This window comes from Pundamilia nyererei, unplaced genomic scaffold (genome assembly GCF_000239375.1).
Source record: "Pundamilia nyererei isolate P.nyererei 1_Seehausen unplaced genomic scaffold, PunNye1.0 scaffold00002, whole genome shotgun sequence".
Classification (NCBI taxonomy): domain Eukaryota; kingdom Metazoa; phylum Chordata; class Actinopteri; order Cichliformes; family Cichlidae; genus Pundamilia; species Pundamilia nyererei.
This window is the reverse complement of record NW_005187403.1, coordinates 5,888,537-5,902,865: the sequence shown is the minus strand read 5'-3', so window position 1 is coordinate 5,902,865 and position 14,329 is coordinate 5,888,537. Positions and strand designations below refer to the sequence as shown.

The 14,329-nt window shown below is 40.4% G+C and overlaps 2 protein-coding genes across 2 annotated transcripts in view; both read left to right on the top strand.

Moving 5' to 3' along the window:
• The window catches only part of col27a1a (collagen, type XXVII, alpha 1a), a 67,567-nt gene extending 59,438 nt beyond the window's left edge, over positions 1-8,129 (top strand). The window contains exons 36-62 of the mRNA XM_013908921.1: positions 51-104; positions 213-320; positions 408-461; positions 564-671; positions 768-821; positions 921-974; positions 1,167-1,223; positions 1,332-1,385; positions 1,465-1,518; positions 1,617-1,670; positions 2,262-2,315; positions 2,514-2,621; positions 2,833-2,940; positions 3,238-3,345; positions 3,449-3,502; positions 4,198-4,260; positions 4,334-4,387; positions 4,473-4,508; positions 4,636-4,653; positions 4,765-4,800; positions 4,900-4,926; positions 5,025-5,075; positions 5,158-5,326; positions 5,411-5,520; positions 5,623-5,841; positions 5,970-6,132; positions 6,205-8,129. Of these exons, the coding sequence (XP_013764375.1) occupies positions 51-104; positions 213-320; positions 408-461; positions 564-671; positions 768-821; positions 921-974; positions 1,167-1,223; positions 1,332-1,385; positions 1,465-1,518; positions 1,617-1,670; positions 2,262-2,315; positions 2,514-2,621; positions 2,833-2,940; positions 3,238-3,345; positions 3,449-3,502; positions 4,198-4,260; positions 4,334-4,387; positions 4,473-4,508; positions 4,636-4,653; positions 4,765-4,800; positions 4,900-4,926; positions 5,025-5,075; positions 5,158-5,326; positions 5,411-5,520; positions 5,623-5,841; positions 5,970-6,116 (2,013 nt within the window). The 3' untranslated portion in view covers positions 6,117-6,132; positions 6,205-8,129. The remainder of the gene's footprint in view (positions 1-50; positions 105-212; positions 321-407; positions 462-563; positions 672-767; positions 822-920; positions 975-1,166; positions 1,224-1,331; positions 1,386-1,464; positions 1,519-1,616; positions 1,671-2,261; positions 2,316-2,513; positions 2,622-2,832; positions 2,941-3,237; positions 3,346-3,448; positions 3,503-4,197; positions 4,261-4,333; positions 4,388-4,472; positions 4,509-4,635; positions 4,654-4,764; positions 4,801-4,899; positions 4,927-5,024; positions 5,076-5,157; positions 5,327-5,410; positions 5,521-5,622; positions 5,842-5,969; positions 6,133-6,204) is intronic.
• A 3,513-nt stretch (positions 8,130-11,642) lies between these two features.
• The window catches only part of cdk5rap2 (CDK5 regulatory subunit associated protein 2), a 33,828-nt gene continuing 31,141 nt past the window's right edge, over positions 11,643-14,329 (top strand). Inside the window, exon 1 of the mRNA XM_013909532.1 lies at positions 11,643-11,888. Within this exon, the coding sequence (XP_013764986.1) occupies positions 11,836-11,888 (53 nt within the window). The 5' untranslated portion in view covers positions 11,643-11,835. The remainder of the gene's footprint in view (positions 11,889-14,329) is intronic.

Below are 14,329 nucleotides of genomic sequence, written 5' to 3'. Positions count from 1 at the left end.
GTGTGTGTGTGTGTGTGTGTGTGTGTGTGTGTGTGTGTGTGTGCGCGCAGGGAGAGCCAGGTCTAGAGGGAGAAGCTGGTCCGGCTGGTCCTGATGGAACCAAGGTGAGATGTTTTTTCCCTTTCGTGATGTAACTGTCCTCCATGCTGTATTCCAAACCAAAGCATTAGTTTTGGTGTGTAAGAGTGCCGCTGTCCATCGTGCACCTTTAGGGGGAAAAAGGTGACATGGGTCAGGAGGGTGACAAAGGAGAAAAAGGTGAAACCGGACAAAAGGGAAAGGAGGGCCCCCCTGGAAGTCCTGGATTCACTGGTGTCAGAGTAAGTCACCTGTCTTTCTTTTAAAATTCATACACACAACACACGCACAGACTTTTAAACCTCACTCTAAACCTTTTGTCATGGTAGGGTCCAGAAGGGAAGCCTGGCAAAATTGGGGAACAAGGCAAACCAGGGTCAAAGGTGCTAGCATCAAATAACCTAACAAGTATTCACAAATAATAACAAATACACAAATGCTGTGTGCTCAGGTATATTCTAACTCTTCTTATCCTGTACGTTTAGGGTGCCAAAGGTAATCAAGGTCACCTCGGGGAGACTGGGTCAGTGGGGAAGACTGGACCGCCGGGTTTTGTTGGGCCAAAGGGTTCCAGGGGAACTATTGGTCATGTGGTAAGGTGGAATAGTAATAATGTAAACCACAAGCACTTTGCGTAATAATCCTTTAATAGATGAAACAATTGAAGATGCAACACTTGTATTCTATAGGGAGCTCCCGGTCGAATGGGTCAACAGGGGGAGCCTGGTCTTGCAGGTTATGAGGTAAGATTGTTTTGTTAAGGTTATACATCAGAGTCAGCACAATGAAGCATTTGTTATAGTTAGTTTAGATAATATGACTATTTGCGACTTTCTTTGCAGGGCCATCAGGGACCTCAAGGCCCCATAGGGCCTCAGGGACCAAAAGGTGAAAAGGTACGCATTGCTCACTTTACGTGGCGTGTTTCTCTTACTCTTTCACTGTATCATAGGCCAAATCCTTATTGTGCCCCTGGAATAAGCTGAATGTGTAACACTCAGGGGGCATTTCAAAAAAGCTTAAATCATCAAGAAAGTTTGTATTACTCGAAAACATTTGGGTAAGATTTTTCTTACTTTTATGCTTAGGGCGAACAAGGGGATGATGGGAAGGTAGAGGGTCCTCCTGGTCCTCCGGGTGACATGGTAAGTCACACCCAACTTACTTTCCTTTCTCTTTCTTGTGTTTGTCTTTTATACAGTTGCAGAAATTGTGTCATTTTCAGTTTATTAATAGATTTTGTATCTTATCAGGGACCTCCAGGGGACAGAGGAGAAAGAGGGGAGCCAGGAGATCCTGGGTACAAAGTGAGGACCGTCCTTCCACTTGATTTTTTATAATATTAATTTGTGATTATCTGTTTTATAATCTGTTGTTATGTTTTAGGGGCAAATTGGTGTGGATGGTGAGCGAGGTAGACCCGGTGCTCCCGGACTGCCAGTAAGTGCCAAAACTTGTGATTTTCAGGCATACAAACACCAGGGACAGTCACCTGGTTTGTCTTTACATGCTTTCATTAACACAGTTGTCAATTTCAGGGACATCCTGGACCTCAAGGACAGCTAGGACCCAAAGGGGGCAAAGGAGATCAAGTAAGGATGGGAAACAAAAATGATGATGTGTGTGGGATTCAAGGTTCTCAGCGATATGTTACAGTTGGTCTACAGCTTGGGAAATGGTCCAGTCTGCATAATGGGTCCTTTGACATACAAAGCTAATATAAAATGCAACTATCAATGTACAATTTTTAAATGACATATTTGTAACATTTTGGCACTTTGGTGTAGGGAGGTGGTAGGATGGAGTACTTACTCCATTACTGGAATAAATAATGTGAACAGTTTTGCTAATAAAAACATTTATAGGATGCTAGTTCAGTGCATAAAAAGTAATTACCTCATATAAATGCGCATCATATTAACTCTATTTATATAGAGACATAAATGGCTGCAAAAGGATCAGCAGGTTTCTGCAAAAGTTGAAAAATGAGCTGATGTTGTGCATGATCAGAAAAATTTACCAAAGAGTACAGCACTGTGCAATGTGGGCTAACAACAAAAGATCATCCCAGTAAGCATTTAATATTACCAGAGATGTGTTTTAAAAATGTCAGTACACACCTTTAATAATCAATACCTGTTCAGTAACTGCACACTTAAAACTTTCTATCTATCATTCTTAAGGGTCAGAAAGGCAAACAGGGTCAGCCAGGACCAAAAGGAGCCAGAGGACCAGAAGTAAGTGACTTGTTTTCATACACCCACAGCAGGTTCATTTAGTGTTTAATTAAAAAGAAACATTTTTGCAAATTATCTGTCTAGAAAAAATTTGTTTTCGGTAAAATGGATTGTCTTCATTGTCAAGTAAAATGAGCTTAAATGATGCATTTCACAGGATTTGCTTTAGTTATTTGATGAGCCTGCTCTGCTCTGTAGGGTGTAGGTGGTCCTCCTGGTCCTAGAGGTGTGGTGGGCCGAGAAGGTCAGGAGGGTGTACCCGGGGTGGATGGAGTCCCAGGAAAAGATGGCAGTGTAGGAATCCCGGTGAGATGATCAAGGAAATCATATTATTCATTTCATTAGTGGCCATTAAATCCTGTTTCCATCCAGGAAATGAGTTTAAAAGATGCGAAACAGCCTGATGAATTTGCTTTTGAATTTTGTCTTCTTAATGCCAGGATAAAACCTTGTTTATTTTATCAACTCAGTTAAACATGTTCTTCTTCCTCATTTTACCTTCTCAAAATGAATCTAGGGAGAGCATGGTGACGATGGGGAGGCTGGTCTTCCTGGAAAAGCTGGCTTGCGTGGTAAAACTGGCGTTCCAGGACTCCCAGGAGATCAGGGAGCTTTTGGACCAAAGGTAGGAGGGATATTCTTTTCAATTAGCAATAGCTACCTCAAATAAGGAATATACTAGTACAATATACTGTGTGAATGTGTGAATGAATGTGAGTGCGAATGGTTGTCTGTCCCTGTGTGTTGGCTCTGTGACAGACTGGCGACCTGTCCAGAGCGTACCCCGTCTCTTGCCCTATGACAGCTGGGATAGGCTCCAGCGACCCTGAAAAGGATAAGCGGAAGCAAATGGATGGATGGAATATACTATACTAGTACAGTATGACAGCCTTAATAAAAATGCAGTCATTCATCCATTCAGGGTGAGCGGGGTCTTCCGGGTCAGAGTGGACCTCCCGGAAAAAGAGGCTTCAAAGGTGGAATGGGATTGCCAGGGCCACAGGGCGACAAAGGACCTAAAGGACAACCTGTGAGTGTCAGCAACAGATACAGTAGTATACATAACAAGGAGTAGATGTTGAGTTATATTTAATTTTCCTTTTAAATTAATTCTTCATTAAATTCTCACTCAGGGTGACACAGGAGAGTCAGGTTTTCCAGGAGTTCTGGGAGTTTTTGGACCAAGGGTACGTGTACAACAAAACACTAATAAAATTTTCCACACATATTTGAGGCAGTTCATTTACAGTACACAGTCATTATTATCTAGATGAGGACAGAATAGTGCAGGTAACTTAGACAACACGTGACAATGACATTGATTAAGACAGGAAGAGAACGAAAAGGAGGAGCTCAGATGGGGGTGGGTTACAAAGCGGCTTGCAGTTGCACAGCAAATGCAAACTCAAGCAGCATAAACAGTACGCCCTTTATGATAATTCCTAATTGAAATCATTGAAGGGTAAGCCATCATCTGATCTGCCAGGACTTCAGCTGAACTTGACTTGGTGCCCTGTGTGAACTAACACTACACTTGATTTGTTGTTCAGGTCTAGACCAGATGTTGCAACTCCTGGCCCTGACTAAGCTGAAATTGTTGGTGCTTGCACAAGTTTGTGTTGTGTACTATTATAAACCTATAAATCACATTTTATACAAATGTCAAATAAACACTGATGTGTGACTAATCATGTCACATGGCGGGGAAGACCACTATAGCTCATTTTTCCTAAATTCAATTCAATATTGAAGCCATCAGAGCTTATCCAGTGTTCCGAGATGAAGCAAAATCTATAGTCAGAGATAGGTTAGTGTAAACATATGTTTTAGGCCAAACTGACAAAGTGTGTAATGGCTGTGTGTAAATATGTATCACTTTCAGGGGCCTCCAGGAGACTTTGGGCCAAAGGGCATAAGAGGGCCAAAAGGGCCCCAAGGATCAGTGGTAAGTAACGTGATGATTTAGATAATTCTGATAAAAAGCTCTGGAATGCTCATTCTTTTTTTTTCTCCTTTAGGGTAGACGAGGAATTGTTGGTCCCGTAGGAATTATTGGTCCCAATGGAAGAGCAGTACGTTTTGTACATGACAGAAGCTTTGACATTTCTCTGCGCTGATGTCTTTCAGCATACTCACTGGTTTATGTACACTTTACAGGGTTCTCGAGGACAGAAAGGCAATCGTGGCGAGACTGTGAGTTTTCGTTGTCTTTTATCATATCTATCACTTGTTTTTTTCCCATTTGTTTACATTAAGAGTGCAAAAAGCAGAGTTGATTGCAGAATTCTGGCTAAAAATATGTTTTTCTCTCTCTGAACAGGGAGCTCAAGGTCCAAGGGTATGTTTGCACAGCATCGTCTTTCCCTCCTGTTACAATGGATTTTAATTTTACTGTGGTGACTTGAATGACAAAAAGTTAATATAAAAATTATGTTCTCTTCCCTGTTAGGGATCTCCTGGACCTCGTGGACCACCTGGACGTCCAGTAAGTTTTTTTTCCCTCAGCGTTTAACTAAATATTATTTTCCAGCTTGCATGACACATGCAAGCCTAATGCCTAATGCCTGTTTTTTATTTCCTTTAGGGTCCTCCAGGTGTCCCTCTGTCATTTGTAAGACATGTTATACTTGCTGGTTTCATTACACCCAATATGTGTTAGAAGATACAATGTCACTGATTAAATTCAAACTGGGGGTTTTTTTGATGTAGAAAGAAGATGGTGTATTGTTTATGGATTTACCCACCCCACTCAGGACTGAGGTTAGTGGAAAATGCTGATAGTGTTTCCCCATTGTTATACTTTATAATCTGTTGACAACTTAAAAGACTCTTGTGTTTTTAGAATAAGCCTGTGATGGACCTGCCGATGCTGGACCAAGGTGCAGAGATCTTCAAGACCCTCCACTACCTCAGTAACCTGATCCAGAGCCTGAAGAACCCACTGGGCACTCGGACCAACCCTGCCCGTATCTGCAGGGACCTGCACAGCTGTGAACAGAAGTTAAATGATGGTGAGAATGGTGTGCACGGCACAGAGGGTGAACAGTTTTGTGTATAGATAGTCGAATGATCCTAAAACATGTTTTTATTTTCAGGCACGTACTGGATTGACCCCAACCTGGGTTGCATGTCAGACACAATAGAAGTCACCTGCAACTTTACCGGAGGTGGACAGACTTGCCTGAAACCATTAACAGTGTCCAAAGTATGCATGAGATAGTGATATCCCCCAGTTTCCACAAAATTATAAAAATATTTATAAAGGTTACACATAAAATAAACTTGTTAACCATCTCCTTTTCTCTAGCCAACAGTCAGTGTTGGTCGTGTTCAGATGAACTTCCTCCACCTGCTGAGCTCAGAGGCCGTGCAGCACATCATCATCCACTGCCTGGATGTCTCTATTTGGAGGTCAGCTGAGGATCAGCCTGTTGAACAGGGGTCTGTGAAATTCAAGGCCTGGAGTGGGGAGGTGTTTGAGGTGGGAGGAGAGTTGGAGCCAGAAGTCTTGGAGGATTCCTGCTGGGTAAGACTGAGATCCAGTTATCTTGTTTATTACATGTTATATCGTTACTGAATTTCAAGCATTCAAAGCATACCAAAAACTGTGGGTATAAAAAAGTTGCTCTAATTCTGATATTTTCAATATTTCAGATAAAAGATGGGCGCTGGCACCAGACCCATTTTGTGTTCCACTCCCTAGACCCCACACTCCTCCCTGTGGTTGACATTTACAACCTGCCAAAAGCTAGTCCCGGCTCTCATTACCACCTGGAAGTGAGCCCTGTTTGCTTCCTGTGAGACTGTGTCTTCAGAGCAAAGACGGATGGAACAAGATACATTCGCATAGGTGGAGAATGGCGCACTCTCCCAACCAACCAAACCATGTCCAAACCGTGGCCAAACACTGTCCAAGCAAGAAGATGCCACCAACCCCCAAACAGATCCTGCTTCGCTCTGCCAAACTCCCTGGACTGCAAACACAGAGGGAGGAAGCACAGGGACCTCGGGCTGGAGCCGGGGGCAAAGAAGGGCTGAGAAAGAACAGGGCAGTTCTCGCACTACAACCTTCTTCAGGCTCTTCGAAAAGGATCTTCTCATATACGCTTACTTGGAGAAAATAAAGGCGCTATGCCACAAAATCTCTCCAGAACATTTCTAAGTGAAGGGAGACAAAGGCCAAGTTAATCAGTGGACATTATAGTAACTTATTTTTGTATACAGTCTGTATACTGAGCGTACTTTTGGGGGAGAAATACCAGAAATTTATTTCTGCAAGAAGAAAAGAATTAAAGTAATCCGGATTAGTTCAATGTACATATTTATATATATATGCTTATAATTAACTTTTATACCTGTATATCTTATGTAAATTAATAATAATAGTAATAATAATAATAATAATAATATTCTTTAAGTGCAATAGAAAACAAGAAGATAATTTGGTGTTTTAAATCTATATGGAAGGATTTGTCAGGGGTGCCTTTTTTTTTTTTTTTGCCTTTGGTGCTCATCTTCTCGTGATCCGGCATAGGTGAATCAATCCAGAGGGAGAGTTGTTTGCTTAAATTGAGCAGAAGTCACATTTATATTTGTTTTACTCCATTGGGAGATTTCCCTGATGTGGGAAACAGCCAGTGGCACACAGTTAGCCCTCAGTAAATTACATCCAAAGCCACAAGCCAATACCTATCCACAGGGGGTATATTAAATACTTACTAGACCAGATGCCACTGATGATTAGGGAGAATTTAGATGGAGATTAGGGGTCAGGTTTAGGGAGACTACGGAGCTCAGGTTCTCAGTAGTGTTTCTCTAACTGTGGAGTGTCCTTGCTTCTTTATTTATCATTTACAGTAAAAGGTAGGTGTTCTTTTTAAATCAGCATCAGTCATAAACCTCTCCTACCCCACCTATACAGCGATCTTTAGAGGGGAACTGAGCCACATGAGAGAGTAGTGTGAATACAGGAATCCAAATCAACCTCCATTTCTAAGCCTGTCGTCGCTCTACTGCCTGGTGCTAGGTAAACTGTTTAAGGTGCTAGCCATAGTGCTGTATTTACACCACTGTGCAAAAATATCCCAATGTTTATAGTGTTTGCATGCTTAAACAAATCAAAAAATATTGCCATAGCTGTATAATGCACTATAATAGCGATATCCCATCTAACACTACAGAATTCCCATAAAGTCAGTCATCTGTCATTTATGTAAATGTGTTCAGTGCTGCAATTGTAGGTGTATTAGAGAGCTTATTACTGGAAAAAAAAACAAAAAACATTTCTGCTTTTGCATGCCCGCATAAATCTCAGCATTTGAAGTATTTTTTAAGGCTAAAATTGTTTTCTCTGTACAAAGCCCCTTCTCTCCCACAGGTGTATGTATTAAGTGTAGAGACACACCAGTGGAGATAGTTTTTACTAAATGATAATAATATTAATTAAAAAAAACATTTCTTTGATGTAGCTGGACACAAATGTGTATAATTGTGTAAACCTCGCTGTATACAATGGATCCCCTCTTGCTAATTTAATGTTATTTAATGTTGTTAATGTGGTTGCTGACTGAAGCAAGTTTCTGTTGGTTGAAGCAATACTACTCTTTCTGACAACTTTCGAAAAATCAGTTATCCCAACTGGTCTTGGAGTTTATAGATTTGTTTTATGTGTAAATTTGGGACTCCAGAGAACAAATTTATTGCAATGTTAATTCTTTTATTTTTGTAACTTTTTTTTCCGTTATGTTCCTCTATGATAATCAAACATGTACTGTACCAGGATTGTGCTATTCTATCACTTGTGTTTTTAAAGAAATTATGCAAATATGTGAATTTTATTTTCCTTTTCCTTTTGTAAATCTGTTGTAGACATTTCAAGAAGCTAAGAATACCTCACAATTTTACGCAGGACTTGGACAAACGTTTTTTTTCTTGCCTTTATAATTCAAATCTGTTTCGGAAATATCAGCCAAATGCAGCGAGTAAGTCCTCCAACTCTGAACAAGACGGTTTCTGTTGCCTTCATCGTTTCTCTGTCTACTCTTTAGTCATTGTTCGGTGTCCATTTGTTAAATAAATACTTTTAATTTGTGTCTGGATTTTTACTTTAACCATTGGCCATAAGCTGTGATGCAAAACATATTTTACTTATTTACCAACCTAATAAAGTTGCAAAAATGTGTGGCTTTGACATACAGTAAACAATATCGACACTCTATATCATCAATCTATATGTGCTGAACTATAAGGACACAAAGGCTTTTCGGGCCACTGGTTGCACAACTTAGCTATAATTAAACACATAGAGCGTTTCGACATTGCAATATGACTCCAGACGGGTGTAACTTTTTCCACAAGGTGACACCGTGGTGAGTTGATTCATCGCTCACACCTGAGTAGAGGCCTTCAGGATCCTAAGTATTGGAACATGGACACCATTTTTGTCATTTTACCTCTGGACATGGTCTTGTGGCTTCTCTGGACAAATTAAAAAATAACAAACTGATAAATTTTTTTAAAGACTCAAAATTTTCCAAACAGAAAGTAACATAAATCCAAATGTAGGGATTGTTTTTAACCATGATAATCATGGTTTTTAATCATATTTAATACATCATTTTTTAAATACCTCTACATCATCAGTGTGTATGTGTTTTGTTTTTAAGAAACCTAAATGAACTGCACAATTATTGATGGCTCAGGGTTTACAGCTTTAATACTTTGATGCAATTAATTTGTAGTCAGTGACCATTTGAAGTCTGGACCTCACTGAGGGCATCACCTCCGTTCCTTGAGGTTTGAGGGAATTTTTCTCTGCACAGGCCCAACCACAGCATTTCTGCCAGGTTGAGCTCTTTGACTGAAACATTGCACCACCTTGATTCTTTTCTTCTTCAGCCAATCTGTTGTAGATTTGCTGCTGTGGTTTGGACCATTGTCCTTTTACATGACCTAGTTCCAGACAAGCTTTAGCGGTCAGACAGATGGCCTCACATTTGACTCCAGAATACTTTGCTATACAGAGGAGTTTGTGGTGCACTTAGTGACTCCAAGGTGCCCTGGACCCATGGTAGTCCAAATCATCACCCGTCCACCACCATGCTTTACAGTTGATATAAAGTGATTGTGCTGATATGCTGTGTTTGGTTTTTACCAAACATGGTGTTATGCATTATGGCCAAACATGTCCACTTTGTTGTCATCTTTGAAAAAGACATTGTTCCAGTCATTTTGTGGTTTGCACAGTTCAGATGCAACCATGCAAACCTCAGCAATGCTGCCATGTTCGTTCAAACAATCACTACAATCTTCTTCTCACTGCACTGCCTGCTAACTAAAACCTCTAGAGTTTGAGATGTAGTTGTTCGGGTTTTTTGCGGTTTCTCTGAAGATTGTATGGTCTAACTTTGGGGTAAATTTGCTGAACTTCCACTCCTGGTAAGACTGACATGTCTTGAATATTTTCCATAATTGTTCTGACTGTAAAATGATTTGGAAATAACCTTATAACCCTTCACAGACTGATGGGCAGCAATAATCGCTTCTCTTGTCATAGATGATATTTTTTCTCCACGGCATTATGTGAACACACACCTGAATGCTCCTCATGAGCAAAATGCTAAAATGTTTGTTTTTATAGAGGTGCTCACGCCTTTGATGATCAGTTAATGAAATGCATTTGATTAGCAGCACCAGGCTGCTACTTACCCTCCTAATTCAATGGAAAAAGTGAAGGTGTATTGAATCTCACACCACTTCTGTATTTTGGCTTAGTTTTTCTTAAATAAATAATTGGCAAATGGACTGGTATCTATATGCCAGCCTTTATTCAATTTGAGCATTCACTGTGCTTCCTACTAAAAGTCTCATTCACCCAATAACACACACATTCATACAGTGTTTTTTATCTATATCTATTCACTGTTTATCTAACATTCACACACTCACACTTTGATGGATGCAGTACTTTGCCCAAGGATGCTTCAGCATATGGACAGGAGGAGCCAGGGAGAGATTGGTAGATGACACCCTCAATCACCTGAGCCACAGCCGCCCTCATTTTAGATAATGACATGATAATACCCATAAATATGTTCATGTGAGATTGTAATTACTCAATTTTAAGACCGGCTGATGATCAGATGATTTTTCTATGTCCACATATTTGAAACCTTAGAAGTTAAAGGGATTAGTTTATTTTGGCCTCCAAATCTAGAGCAAGTAGTTCTCTGATGGTGGAAAAACGTTCTTCACTAATGCGCTTTGATAGAAAAAGAAAATAATCTAGTGATTTCTAGTCCATTTTGTGTTTGTATGAATTCACCTCAAAATGTGAATGAATAACATAATCCAAAACAAATGACACGCAAAGAACTGAAAGCCTTTAGAGATTGAGCTATAATAATAATAATAATAATAATAATAATAATAATAATGAATACAGACTGAAGTTTTGAATTACACCACATGCTGTCGCTATTGTTCTCTGATTTATTTCATGTGCAGCAGATGCTTACACAAGGGAGGGCATAGATGTTTTTCAGAACTTGCATGGACGATAAAATACAGAGACTGAAGCCATTACTGTAAGGTCGTTTAACTAAATGTTGTAATTAGCCCACTTAGTGGAGCAAATGTTAATTATGCTGCGGCATCAAGCAACACACCCGGCGTCCCACTCACCACACACACATATAAATCATCCTAAAGGATGTTTTTACCATCCTAGTAAATATGCGGAAAAACACACAAATCTGTCATCTGGTTCATTTCCTTTTGGAGTTTAGTAAAATTAGTTTAGTCTTAATGCGCTCTCGGGAAGAGAAAGCGCCAACATTGATCCAAACTTACAGTTTTAGATCAATGCTGGCGCTTTCTCTTTTGGATCAATCTTGGTAATGATCCAAAAGTGGAAGTTTTGGATCAATACTAAGTCAACAGGATACGGATTATTGGGTAATATAATTAAAAAATCGTCTTTTCCAATAATGGAGTTGTCGAGCACAGAAATATACCTTTGGCTGAATGACAGTTGGGAAAAAAACATCCAAGCTGACAGCGTGTGTATTTTTGAGCCTTTATGAACCTTCCCACGGTGTTTGCTTTGGCCAATCGCTTTGTCTCTATATCCACCCAGCTCCGTGCTGCCTTTCGACCTGCTCGAAAAAATATCCCCACTTTGAGGTCATTAGCAATAATTATCTTGAACCTGACTGTATTTTGAACTAATGTTAACATGAAGCTTAAAATAAGAAGAAAACACAGTCTGGCTTGTTGTAACTTTACATCATAATACTAATCATTTCGGTGTATCACAGGCTAGGTTTCGTTACAAATATTTCCTGCAGCGCCTAAAGGCAGCACCAGTTTCCAACGTGCACAATGGTGACGTTTACCATATCATGATGGCGGTAGCCTGGACTATTTTGAATTCCGTCCCGCTTTTTGAACTTTACACTGCGTCCAGTCGGTAAAATGATATATTGCTTTGGCGAGAACAAACAATAAGTGAACCACAATTATGGATTCCGTCGTGGGGGACGATGTGACGCTCCCCGTTGACATCAACGGAAGGTAAAACAGTCAACAAAAGCTAGCGGGCTAACGCTAGCGTGTATGAGCGTTACTGTATGTTTTAGCTCTTCTGAAAACAATATTTTACATAGTTACCGCTGCTTGGGCCTGCCTATGAGACCAAAGCTCTCGAGTTGTATTGTTTTAGACACACAACGATACTAAATGAAGTTCTTTAACAGTCGTCTGCGAAAATGTCTTTGCTTAGCTTTTATTACTGTAGGTTTAACAAGAAACGTCTGTTTTATAATTTGGGTGTAGCAATATTAGGTCATCTTCTATTTAGGGGATCATACGTACATGTAAAATTATGCTTCCATGTTGTAGTAGCCATCTGTAATATAGATTTGATTATGAAAATGTGCTGGGGAAATAACGGAAACAAAACAAAAGCTACTAAATATATAATTGCCATAGATAATTGCTATATACACAGTTTTTCCCACTTTAAGTTGCTTGTCTGTCTGCAGCGGGTCATATTGACATACACACTATTTGGAAAAATATTACTCATATAAACAGTTAACATCGAAGTCCAGTAAATGCGTACCTAACGGTAGTAACGTTTCGTTTAGCTGGGAAGAAAATGCCAATGAAGGGAGGGGGGTGAATTGATAGGCTGTGAACACTGGTCCAGAAAGGATGCTCTGTACTGACCACTGCTTGTGGCACGGTTACGAATCATACTCAGCTCTGTCGATGTTGCTGTGATGTTGCCGCGAGTGGCAGCACGACGTGTTGAGCTGTCATGCAGAGAGTGAAAGAAAGCGGAAATTATGAGAAGCACTGTCAGACCGCATCAGCGGCGTCTCCGCCACTATTGTCACAAAATGAGGAGTTAACATTTTTATATTTATTTCCTTTCCTTTTTTCCCGCGTGCTCTCCGTTACGTGGAGAAAGAGCGTGATTGTGGTAGGTGAAGCGTTCATCATTAGCTTTGCTGCACTGTGCTCTTCCTGGGTAGTGCTGAACAATGTAGCTAGTTTACAGCTTCTTTTTCATTCTTACAAATAAGCTAGTTTTCGCATCTCTGCCTTAATGCGTTTAGTGTCCCCTTGTTAGTTTCCCTTTTAAGGACCAGGCACAGCTTTTGTTTGGTGGAAAAGCTTTCATCCAGGTGGTAAGCATACCTCAGTAATTCAAGATGTCAGCTGATATGTGTGGTGTGCATTGTTGGGTAATTCTGAAACCCGACTCACTTTAGTCTTTTAGTTTCGAAATTGTGACCTTGCTCGACTTAATGTTGTGGGGTTTTTTTTTATAATTACTGTGCGTGAGCTTAGCCGCGTTCATGATTTCCAGTAGCAGCTGAACAAAGTGAGAAAAAGAGGAAGTCACTGTTTACATGCTGTTACATTGTTTCCACTGGGTGCTGGAGGGGTTACTACAACTGAACCGTTGTCAAAACTCTGTCAAAAACACTCAAAGGGGTCAGTGTTAATGTCTTGGCTTCTTTATGGGAAGGTTTAATGTGAGATGCTGTTTTTGGAAGTTGTTTTACGTGTTTATGGCTCTTGCTTTACGCTGTTGCTGTAGAGTGCTTCCTCTGCATTTACACAGGAAGGGGTTTTTCTTGGCATGTGAAACCTCAGTGATGCAATACTTGTCAGCAGAGTTTTACCGACCTTCAGTGTGTTTGTGGAGGGATACTGTGTTCCTTTTATCCATGCACATGCACATGAACAAGCAGTATTTGACCGATTTGTTTTCTGGTTGCTGAATTGCATCAGCTGTGATTTGCTATTCTAAATTATAATAATAATAACTATTTTCAGTTGACTTCGGATCTTCGTTAAATCACTGTAATGTACCCGTTCCTCAAAACAAAGATGGGAAAGAGCAGTGTCATTGTGTTTGAGTCTGAAACTTTAGAAGCAATAAACAGCCTATTTATAGCAGGGACATTCAGTCTCCACAGAGTCACAGAAAGCCTGGAAAAGGACTGAACGTGGACAAAATATTTTAATATATTTGTCTGATTAGAATTGTAAATCGACTCAGGGGAAATCAACGAAGAAGCAGTAGCACTGTGGTTTTTCTAATGCAGAGAGGTTTTGGAGGAAGTTATTCACTGCTGAACTTCATGCTATTCCATGCAAAGGTCAGGGTGGAGGAACATGAACCTGGGCCCAGATAGTTCATGTTCCTGTTTATGCACATGATAGTTATTGGTATGCCTGGTTGTGGTGTAGCGGTGCATTCCTGGTTCCAGATGTGTGTGTTACTGGTGTTTGGTGTATTATACTGTGTCAGTGAGTGACGCCACCGTCCCATCACTGTCTGACGCTTAGCTGATCAGAGCCACAGTGCTCTGCTTGTGCACAAATGAAAGCCATCTCCATCCATTGGTTTCTCTGTCTTCCAGGCTGCCACTGGCACATGGTCTCTCTCTCTCTTTCTCTCACACACACACACACACACACACACACACACACACACA